Source organism: Platalea leucorodia, assembly GCF_965183815.1.
Source record: "Platalea leucorodia genome assembly, chromosome: 11".
NCBI classification, from domain to species: domain Eukaryota; kingdom Metazoa; phylum Chordata; class Aves; order Pelecaniformes; family Threskiornithidae; genus Platalea; species Platalea leucorodia.
Window position 1 is genome coordinate 9552283 of NC_138833.1, and position 11127 is coordinate 9563409.

An 11127-nucleotide genomic window follows, 5' to 3' on the forward strand; every position below is an offset into this window, starting at 1 on the left:
TTTCCTGGCACCCCGTTCCTGCAGGCAGAGTTAGGCGAGCAGCCCAGCCTCCCCCTGCAGTGCATGGGCATCCTGGGCAGCGCAGAGCCCTGCGTGCCCCAGCCAGGCTTTGGGGCACCTCCTGTTTCATGGCCACAAGCGCAGCTGGACCAGGGAGCTGACCCGGGGACTCATCCCTGCCTTAGCTGGGAAGAGAGCATCTGTAGGACTGTCAGCCTCTCCCAGCCCAGTGGGGCAGAGGGAGCCAGCCCATGGATCCAGTCAGCTTCCCACTCCCTACATCTCCAAAATGTTTCCCATCTCTTGGCCTGTTAAATTACCACCTGTGGGCAGCCCAGCCTGCGCTGCTGGCCTGTGGAGGAGCAAAGTGAACCAGAACACATCCTTACAAGGAAGGAGGAGGGCAGCTGGGCTCCAGGCAGAAGTTCCAGCTGCCTGCAGAAAAGCCTTCCAGCAGAGCTATTCCCAGTGCCTGCCAGGGCAGTGTGGAGCCCTGGGCATGCGGAGCTGCCCACCATGAAAGGTGGCAGGGCTGGAGTGGGGAGCCGCTCTGGGAAGGGGAACAGTAGCAGCACAGCAAGGCAAGGACACAGCCAGGCAACCTGGAGCAGAAGGGCCAACTGCACAGCATCTGGAGGCATTAATTGCTTAATAGACATAGAAAAAGGTCAAAGTTTGGAGTCTCTGATTAAACTAACACTCCGACAGCATTAAGGTTCAGGTTTGCACAAAGCAGAGCCAGTAACTTGTTTCCTTGGCTCTGGGACTCAGGCCACTGCAGCTGCTGGGGCTTTTACTCTCCAGGTGATAACACAAGAGGGTGCCGGTTGTCACCACCCGCTTCCCATCTGCCGTGACTATGTACTTTAGCCCTTCTATCTCAGGAAGCACTGGAAAGCCAAAGTGTTGCTGCATTCCCCCTTCCCATACCATTTTAAAAAACGCTACTGAGCAAGAGGGATGAACACTCACTTCCTAAGCAATCCCTCCCCCAGTGAGCATAAAGCTTATTTCATACTTTACCAGAGCTAAATTTTGGCTAAGTTAGGCCAAAAAGCTCTGCAGATTACTCACTACCCGACTTTAGTTGACATTGTAGGAGCAGGAGTAGAAAGCAGTAGCTTAGCACTCCCCTTTGAAAACAGAAGTTTGATATCTGCTGAAGGGAAAGGGGCTGGAGGAAAGCAGGTTTCCTGCAGGGGGGAAGCCCTCTCTCTGCTTCAAGGCGCTCTGCTAGACCCAGCATCTCACCCTGATCTCAGGTCCCCCTGGGGAAGATAAGGGAAGAGAAAGAAGTGGTTTGAGGGTTATTTTTACTGCAAAGTCAGGAATCAGTCCTGAACCACCATCTGAAATGATGCTCACTGGAATGACCCCAGCCCCAGGAGCCAGCAGCCACCCCAGGAACCACTAGGATCCCCTGCAAGGGAAGTGCGAGTCCACCTCTTGATTTTTTAGCCAAATGCTGCCTTAAAAATCAGGAATCAGTCCCATTTGGATCAATCAGTGGCCAGAGTGGCTTCACTCATACTAGAGGCAGCTTTGCTTGATGAGCAGACACCCAAACACATCCCTCCCAGAGCACCAGCTGGCAAAGATGCAAATCTCCAAAGAAACACAGATGGGGCTGGCCTGGCTGCCGGCTCCTGCAGGACAGATCCTGCCACCAGCCCTGTGCACCACACTGCTCTGCTGCACCCCAAGGATGGCACAAGTGATCCAGCAACCCCTGCTGTGCACTCAGGATCTCTGCCACTGTCTGCAATACCCCACTAGCAAGGGCATGTTGTTATGTGCAGTCTTCAGAGGCCTGACTCCTTTCCACCTCCATCATTAAATTAACAACCCAAGTGTTTGTAACAAAGTGTTATTTATTAGAATATTACATTGCACTTAAAAAATAAGGGAGGTCTGACCCTATCATCTTGACCTACATGAAGGATGGAGGGCCAGACCTACAATAAATATAAATACTATGTACAGTTTATCTAAAATAAATATATAATTTAAAATGAAAAATATCTTGTTAAATAGCTGTTACCCTCCCACCCCTCCTGCACCTAAGAAAGCACCGAGCCTGGTCTCCTCGCCTTTCACAGTTTGTTCCTTGGCATGCACTGCAGTCGACGGAGAGCTGCTGGCAAGTCCCTGGGCCGCCAGCTGGCCAGTGCCTCCTGCCTCCACACAGTCACCCAGCCAGCGAGTGCCTCTCTCAAGCGCTCTCCAACCCGGAGATGGCCACGAAGCTCCCTGCAGTGACACCACTGCCTGACCAGCCCCAAAGCGGGTGTTGTCCTGCTGGCTCCAGCGAGCTCCTGCTGTGCTGCGGGCTCCCAGGGATGGTGCTGGCTCCACAGCTCTCGCCTCTTCCAGGAGGTAGAAGTGCATTAGTGCCGACCCCTGCAAGACAGCAGCAGGAGAACTCACAACACAGCCCTGGACCACTCTGCCCGCAGAGCAGTTCCTGCATGGTGGGGCCAAGGTGCTCATCCCACCCAGCCCAGCAGGAAAGCCCTCACGGCCACCAAAGCCCCAACAGCAGCAGCCATTTGCTGCCTTGTGGGGCAGGACCTGGGAGGATAAGAGCCAGGATGCTGGGGGAGTAGTGGCTAAGTATCCCACCCCGTGTCTACCATGCTTCCCTTCCAGGGACAACAGCACTTTTCCCTCTGGACACATACACCCCAATAACCCCCAGGGCAGAGGGGACAGTGATGAAAACCTTGTGCTGCATCCCCTTCTGCAAAATTCAACTCCTATAAGCAGCTAAAAATCCCACCCCCAACACTATTACCAACATTACAGGAATTCTTTGAAGGCATTACTTCATCCTCACAAAGAACAAAGATTTTTCTTTTTTTAAAAAGAGAAGTAGCTGTAATACATACAGACACATCTAACATCAGGGTTTGGACCAGACCAGAGGAAGTCTGCAAGCTTTCCAGCACCCAGCCATGGCCACCCCTGGGGCAGAGCACACCCCACCGCCCAGCCAGAGTAACATCGCCTGCAGCTGGCAGCAAGATCCCCCCGTGGACAGCTGCAAGGCATTACATTGGTGCAAGTAATAAGCAGAGTGGGAGTGAAAAGGAAGGTTGGTTTTTTGTTTTTTATATATATAAATAGAGGCAATATCTAAGGAGGGGAAGTGACTCAGAGGGTCAGAGAGGGAGCAGAACAAGTGGGGAGGAAAAAAAAAAAAAAAAAAAACACAAAAAACCACAGAAGCAGCTTCCCCACTGTCAAATGTCCCCAAAGCATGCAGCGACAGGGCAAAGCAGAGACTCAAGGTTAGGAAGGAGGAAGAGGTGTTGGTGGCTGGGGGTGCCAGGAGACAAGGGCCTGAGCAGGAAGGGGAGGAAAAAAGAGAGCTGGAACCCCACGGGGCAGTCCAGGCTCTCAGGCCAAATCCAGTGAGCTGCTTCTCCAGGCTCAAACTGCCTTCAGCTCCTGAATGAATCTGGCACTGCATCCACATAGCAGTCCCAGCGAGCGTGAAAAAGCAGAGCCCCCAGATGCCCACCAGCCCCACTGCTGCCCCATGCCCGGCCAGGGGCTCACCTTGCCAGCACCCAGCATCCTCAGTGATTCACAGTGATGCCCAGCTTGATTTTCTCTTCGTTTTCTACATCGTAGACACCCCTCTTGTGACACCTGTGAGCCCAAGCAAACAGATGCTCAGAGCATGGAGAAGTCTCTGCCACCCTCCCCTGCATGTGGTCTTCCTGAGGGCACAGATCCAATGGCTCAGCCCCGTCCCACTCACCTGAGCATCAGCAGGGCTGCAATGATGACAAGACACAGGGAGGACAGGACGACAGCAACGACGGCCAGTGCTGTGGTGTGGTCGTATGCACTGGGGGGGTGCTCCACAGGCAGGGAGAGGCCGTGGCATCTCTCTCCATGATATCCTGGCTGGCATCTGGGCGAGAAGAAAAGTCTTAAAGGTTTGTGGTGACCAGCCACAGAAGGTCATTGGGTCTCTCACACCCCCATGGAAAGGGAGCTGCCTCTTTGCTCAGCCTTAGCCAGCACTCTGCCCATTCCCCTTGGTCCCTCTCCCCTGAGCTGGGAGGTCTGATGTCACCATCACCTCCCTGGTACTGGTAGTTTCTCCTGCCCCAAGCACCACGTGAAGACTCCTAGAAGGGTTGAGCTCCCCCCAGCAGAGGGCATGGGGGTCTGTGCTCTTCCCAATCATCCCCAGGCAGAGCCAGGCTGCCCAGACCACCTCTGGAAGTGGAAAGTCCCACGCAAGGGAGCAGAGAGCAGCTGGACTGGAGCTCAGCGCCTCCCTTGGAGCAGGATGTCTCTGCACACCCTGCCAGCCAGAGAGGTGCCACCTCCCTGCAGACTCCGGAGGTTACTCATGTCACAGAAATAACACTCCCCAGCAGAGCAGCAAGGCTGCCAACCCTCCCCATGAGTAAAAGCGCACTGATGCGACCAGATATATATATCTCTCTATATCCAGTGCCACTGACCCTCAAGCTTATCTCCAAGATGGGGTCTCAGCCCAGCCCGCCTGCCTGGCTTGCAACACCACCGTGTGCCAGTGTCACCTCCCAGCCATGGCAGCGAGGCTGGGCACAAGGTAGAGGTGCAGGACCCAGCCTGGCAGCATCCTCACCCCACCCAGTGCCCCAGGGATCAGCCCAAAGAAGCAACGATCCAGGAGACCCTGCAACATGGGCAGCCAGCCACCAAGAGAAGGCACAACTGAGTGACACCAGCCAACACGAGGCCTCATTATTGGAGGGGACTGGGGCAGTTGGCCACTGTTCCTAAAAACTATGATGGCTCTGGGGAGAAGTCATCCAGGGATGGGCCACCAGGCTGGTGAGCCCCAGCCAGACCCCGGACCCTTCCTGCTTGTCTGTGTCCCAGGTCCTCCTCCAGCCCCAGGGATCTGGGAAGGGCAGGAGGCTGGGCAGGGGACGCCTGGCTGTCCCAGTCCTAGGCAGGGGGTGCTGCACCCCACATTGCGCTGGGTCACCAGCCCAAGCTGAGCTATCAGAGATTTCCTCTTGCTGGCAGTCCTGAGCCCCCTGTGCAAGGGCCCAACATCATGACAGCTTCCAGGCAGAGAAAAACTAAGCGGTTCAAGGAGCTATGCAGAGCCTGATCCCTGTGGATTGCAGGGCGTGAGCTCTTGTGGGCACCATAAGCCAGGGAGCTATTATCTTCCCTGGGCTCCAGGCTGGGTGGCTCAGAGGATTGATAGCAAAGAACAAAGCCTCTTATATCTGCCAGCTCAACCCCTGCCCACATCAGTGGGGATCAAATGTGCACCCCTCGGTATTTCTCGTGGTAGCAGTGCTGGATCCAGGTGCCCCGGCAGCAGGCAAACAATTTCTCCCGCACTTGCCTTGTCTAGTCCCTGCTCTCTACCTGCATCCCAGGGAGGTGGGACAGGGGGGTACACAGCCCTGTCCTTCATCAGGGCCAAGGGACAGCTTGGGCATGGCTTTGGCAGACTGTCCCCAAAGGCGCTACCTCTAATCCACCTTGCTGGTGCCACAGCAGAGATGCTCCTCCTGCCTGCACCAGTATATCCCAACAGCTGTGGGAGCCCCGAGCTCTCAGCCAAGGCTGGAAGTAGTGAGGGACAGGGGGATGCACGGTTACACAGTCAGGATAGGGTCTCACAAACCAGACCTGCAGAAGACCTTGGCTGCAAGACCCCAGCCCCTGCTCACCATCCTCCAAACCCCACCGCTGCAGATCTCTGCACAGCAGCTCAGTTGGAGCTCACCGCACCGGCAGGGGATGCTGGGTCTAACTTCATGACAGATTTTGGTGGGGGACAGACATTGCTTAAGACGCACAAGGAAGAGGCCAAGTCAGAGCCGTCCCCACACGGGCAGGGAACACGCACTAAAAATATCTCCTCTGCTCTTCCTCTGCCCAGCCCAGAGAATTGAAGGAACCATGACTAAGGCTCCCCCGACACAGGCACACGCCAACAACTCACATGCAGGAGGGAGCTCCCAGCTCTCGGATGTATTTGCATTCGCCGTGAATACAGAAATCCTTGTACTTCCGCAGGCATGGGTCTCTCTTCTTCCCCAGGCCTTTGCCTTTTCTTCTTTTATTCCCGTTGCCTTTTTTCTTGGGAGTAACCAGGCCTTGAGGCTTTGACAGGAAAGCAACTGGAAAACAATTTGGGAAGGAGAAAACATTGGTCAGATCACCTCTGTGCGTCAGCTGAAGAGAAGGCAGAGCAACAAACCTGGGGGTGCTGCAGCCAGCTCAGCCCTGGCACTCCCACAGCCTTTTGTGCAGCAATCTGCCCCCGAGCAGAGGGGGTTTTTTCCTTTTTTTTTTTTTTTTTTTTTTTTCCCCCTCAGCTTCTCACAAATATCATGGCCTTTCCAATTCATAAGAACAATTCTCAAGGAAATAAAGGAATCAGGGCAGGGGGGAGGGGAACAGAGCTTTTTGCATCTCAAATGTTGCTATTATATGCACCAGTTTCCACTGAACACAGAAAATTGCTAATTGCCCCTTTATCTGGCTTTTATTTCCCTCATGAGCACAGTCTTTTGTAAGACCCTATTCACAGCTCTGATGGACTCTCCTTCCTGTGGGTACAAGGATGCCTTGCGCACCCAGAACATAATGAAGAGAGCAAGCCTGGCTTAATTTTTGGTTTTGCAGAACCAAAGAGATGGCAAGGGCAGCATTCCCATGAATTACAAAGGTATGTTTTAATTGCGGTGCAGGGACCAGTGGCTTTTGGTACAAGGCCAGCTCCCTGCTGGGTTGGTGGAACTAGAGCACTGAGCTCCTTGCCTGGACATAGATCGAAAACAGGAATGTTACTGGAATAGTTTTTAAGATGTGCAAATGCCCAAAGAATCAGCCCCCAGCTTGATCTCGCAGGTGCCGAGAGGCTAGAGAGCACTCCCTGCTCCAAGAGGGACTTTTCAGTTCCCCCAAAACCACAGTGCTTAGTAACTCCAGTGAGCCTGGGGAAATATGAACTAAGCCCTGCGCTGCTCGGGGAGGAGAGGGTGGCCAAGTCTAACCTGGCGAGTTGTGACCTGCCTAATTCCTTCTCAGCCGCTTCCTGATGTAACTGAGCCTGTCCCCTCCTCCCCGGTGAGCGCCTCTCACGCTGCAGCACACCGGCTGCACACCTAGCAAAATTATTTTGCTATTTCGACATCTGTCACACTACACCTAGAAAAAACCAATACTCCAGGAAACTCCGCAGCTTGGAGAAACCCCCGGCTCTGGGTGAGGCCCAGGGCTCTGCCCCAGGCTGGCAGCAGAGGCTGTTTCCTCCACTGTGGGTTATCTCCTGGCCGCAGCCAGCGGACACACAGTGCTGCTGACCCCCCCAAGCCACCTCCACTGTCACCACCCCCCCCCCTCCTCCCTTAGGACAGCCAGAGAAGATTTGGAAGATCTTGCTGGTAGGAAAACTGGCACAGCCCAGGTGAGCAGGGGGATGCTGCTGCTCTCCCCCTACTCAGACACCCTGGGGGCTGCAGCACAGAAGGTGCCTTCAACACAAAAGGCAGATTTTTCTGACCGTAGCTCAGCTCAAGGCATCAAGAAAGTGCTCTGAGAGGCTGCAGCCTCAGTAACCAAATATCCCCTATCCCCTCAGCCTGTCCCACACACAAAGGTCAGCCCACACCTGCCAGACTGCTTGCTCTAGGACAGGGTCTCCTCCTGAGGGGGATGCACAGAGGAGCAGGCTGGAGCATCTCCCTCGCAGCAGGAGGGGTAACTGTTTCCTGGGGGCTGCATCCCCTTGGATGTGAGGGGGGTCAGCCTGATTTTGCAGGTTTTTTGTCACAGGGTGATGGCACAGCCAGAAAACAAAGAAAAACACGGAAAAAAGGGAGGATGAACTATATGGGGCAGAGCACACTCCTCCTAGTGCCAGGTTACTGATCTCAGCATGTCACATGTGCAAGGCACAGGTACAGGTCACGCTCCTCAGCCTGCGATGGGCCCCCCCCATCCCACCCTCATGAGAGTCCCCGGGACGCTCTCTGGTCCTGAGCTGGGGGAGAGGAGCCAAGCATGAATGCCCAGCGAGCCTAACAGAGCAACAGTGTCCCTCACGCCCCCGTAGCGGGGACTGCCGGCTGACGAACCCTGCCTAGGTATGAGGAGCAGCCGTGTGTAGGCGGCGGGTGAGTCACAGTGATCCCCTCGCCGGCAGCCACCGCGGCCACCATCTGGAAGGCGGCACGGGCCCACCGGCCGCGGCTGCACACCTGTGGGCAGGGGCTGCCTTCCATCTGGCCAAGGAGTTGGGGGCCTGGAAACTCTCGGGACCCCCATGCCAGGGACTTCAGGGACACAAAAGAACCCCTGGCACAAGGCAAGGGGCTGCCAAAGCCCAGTAGCTCCGTGCTAGTGCCTCACGGGCTAGCCCCACTCAGGGCTGCTGCCACGGGCCCTCCGTACCCGGGGACTAGGGGCTCCCCCGCGGTTCCCTCCGAAGCAGAGCCGGGGTTGCTGCCGGGGCATCCGCGGGGCTGAGTCGAGCCCCGCCCGGCCCCTCCGCGCCCCCCGCCCGGGTCCAACCGCCCCCAGCCCGCCCCGCTCGACCGCCCCGGCCCCGCGCCACCCGCTCCGGGACCCCCGCCACGACCCTCCCCATCCCAAGCACCCCGGCGGCGGCTCCGCCCGCCCGTACCTCTCGGCAGCTCGCTGAGGTCGTCTCCCGACGCCGCTCCGCCGCCCTCCTTCTCCGGGCTGCCGCCGAGCAGTGGGGCCGTGGCCGGGACCGGCGCTCCGCCGCCGCCCTTGTGCAGCACCTCGTTGTGCAGCTCGTCCCGGCCCAGCCCGCCCGCCGCCGCCGAGCACACTGCGAGGAAAGGGTACAGTCAGGCGGGGCGGGCTGACCCTGCCCGGGACCCCCCACGCGTGACCGGAACCCCCACGAGTGACCGGGACAGGGACTGATTTTTCCGTCTGCCCCCACCTCCACCCGGGACCGGGGCCGTGCCTGGGTAACAGGACCCCCCCACACGTGTCCGGGACCCCCCACGCGTGTCCGTACCTGCCGCCAGCAGCGCGTGGATCAGCACCGCCCGCCCGTCCATGACCCACGGGCACAGGCGTCCCAGCCGCTGCTCCGCTCCGCTCCGCTCGACGCCGCACCAACAGCCGCTCTCCAGCGGCGCGGCCCCGCGGCGGGTAGAAGGCGGTGGGGCGGGGCGGGGCGGGGCGGAGCGGCCGGGCCTCCCCGCCCCCGGGAAGGGCTTCCCCGGCCGCCACGGGGGGGTCCCGCCGGCCGGAGCCTGCTGGTGCGGTGGGGGGAGCCGCGGGGGACCTCTCGCTGCGGGGCTGCCGGGGATGGGGTCATCAGTACCGGTACCGGTCCCCTCTCCCCCGCCCGGGGCACCCAGCGCTGTGGGCACCCTGGGCTGGGTGGGCAGCCCAGAGGAGATGATGGTCCCTTTAGGGCTGCGCTAAAGCTGTGGAGGGGAGGAGATGGCTTAGGGAAAGGAGACTGGAAACTTTGTTGACTGGTATCAAGCAGGGGAAGAAGAGGGGGGATCACACTGCGCATCGTGGCTCGTGGCATGCTGCCGCAAGGAGTCCACTGGCTGGTGGGACTAGTGCCAAAGGTGGCCTGGGAGGTTTTGAGCAAGCGCACCCTGCAAGAAGAACATCAGGCAAGAGGCAGGACCTCATGGTTCAGAGCTAAAACCTCCTCCTGGCCTTGGTGATGGGGTGGTACACTGATAGGGGACAGATTTCCAGCCATGTGCCACCATGTACTGGTGATGGGAGAGGGGTGGCGGTGGTAGTGGCAGGCTGAGGTGGTGGCAGAGACCCTTTTTGTCCACGAGGCCACCTTTGTGCCCCGATGGAGAGTCTGACCTGTTCAGTCACAGCTTCGTCTCACAATCGCCTCCTAGTCAGCCACTGTCCTTGTCTCCTCCATCCTAGCCCATGGTCGTTGTGTTTGCGGACTGCCAGTGCTTCTCTGTCCCCTTCATCGCGCTGGCGACTGCTTGTTATGCTTGATCTCATCCTCAGGCCAGGTGACGGCCCAGAAAATGCTGCTGGTGCCAGCACTGGGAGAGCACAGTCTTGTCCCAGCTTATGTTCAGGTCGGCTGTGGTCCCTTGCTGGTTCCTCGAGGTCCCGAGACCCCAGCCCTGCTGCCGGTTTGGGTTCAGCAAGGCATGATTAAATATTCCTGCCATTGTTGCTGGCATCTCCAAGGAATACCGCCGGATTTGGCACCCCCCCTGCTCACACCCTCCTTCTTGCTCAGACTTGACTTTTGCAATTGTTTGCTGGATGTTTTTCCTTCCGCCTCCTCCGGCCATCAGCAGCCTGAAAGACTTTGGCAGCAGAACGAGGCAGGTCAGTGGTGGCCCAGCCAAGGGGCTGTGTCCCTGGGGAGCCCCACGTGGTGGCTCCCCGCTAGGTCCCCACATGCAGATGGGATTTTTCCCCACTGCCAGTTCCCTGCCACGTCCCCGAGGACAGGCATGCGCGGGCAGTGTTTGCCAGCTGACCTGGCACCTCTGGAGAGGGAGGCACCAGCTCACGTCAGCTGCCAGGGAGGTTGTGGGCAGAGGGCTGGCAGTGGGCAAGGGCGGGGGGGTTGCAGGCTGCTGTTCCTGCCTGCCTCCTGCTGCCTGCCTCCCTGTCTCTGCCTTGCTGCCTTCTGCTGCCTGTTCCCCTCTGCCTGCCACAGCCTCCCACAGCCTCTGCAGCCGCCCCCTGCCCACCTTCTGCAGCCACCCACAGCCTCCCTGCCTGCACCCCGCTGCCAGCTGTGCACCATCCCATGCTGGGGGCCATGCTGGGGCAGCCCCCACAGGAGGGGGAGGTGGACCCCTGGCAAGGTTTGGGTGCCCTGGGACCTCCCCAACTCCCCTCATCCACGGGTCCTGCTGCCAGGGGTCTCTCCATGGTGCCACCCCGGCCAAGGGCACCCCCCTGCACCACAGCACCCGCCTCGGGCATACGCTGATATCACAGAGCAAACAGCCTGGCGGGCGCAGGGAGCGCGGCTGGCGAGACACGGGGAGCGCGGCTGGGGGGGCGAAGGCCAAGAGAGAGGCAGGTGTCAGGATCTGGCCCCATGGGCAGCATCGGTTACCTGGGAGGGTGGCCCTGGGCAGCACTGAAACGGTG

At 58.4% G+C, this 11127-nt stretch overlaps 1 protein-coding gene across 1 annotated transcript; it reads right to left on the bottom strand.

Annotated features, from left to right (window-relative positions):
• Positions 1–1937: 1937 nt before the first annotated feature.
• On the bottom strand, positions 1938–9127 carry HBEGF (heparin binding EGF like growth factor). Its single transcript, XM_082323929.1, has 6 exons — positions 9029–9127; positions 8663–8833; positions 5975–6152; positions 3767–3922; positions 3562–3654; positions 1938–2400 (listed from the first exon to the last, which is right to left on the bottom strand). The coding sequence occupies exons 1-5, from the start codon at positions 9069–9071 to the stop codon at positions 3582–3584; spliced, it is 621 nt and encodes a 206-aa protein (XP_082180055.1). The 5' UTR covers positions 9072–9127; the 3' UTR covers positions 1938–2400; positions 3562–3581.
• Between the last annotated feature and the right edge of the window lie 2000 nt (positions 9128–11127).

Coding starts and splice junctions, on each gene's coding strand:
- HBEGF (XM_082323929.1), bottom strand. CDS start 9,071: ATGGACGGGCGGGCGGTGCTGATCCACGCGCTGCTGGCGGCAG. Junction 6,153..8,662: donor CCTCAGCGAGCTGCCGAGAG/GTACGGGCGGGC, acceptor ATTGTTTTCCAG/TTGCTTTCCTGTCAAAGCCT. Junction 3,655..3,766: donor GCAGCCCTGCTGATGCTCAG/GTGAGTGGGACG, acceptor TTGGGCTCACAG/GTGTCACAAGAGGGGTGTCT.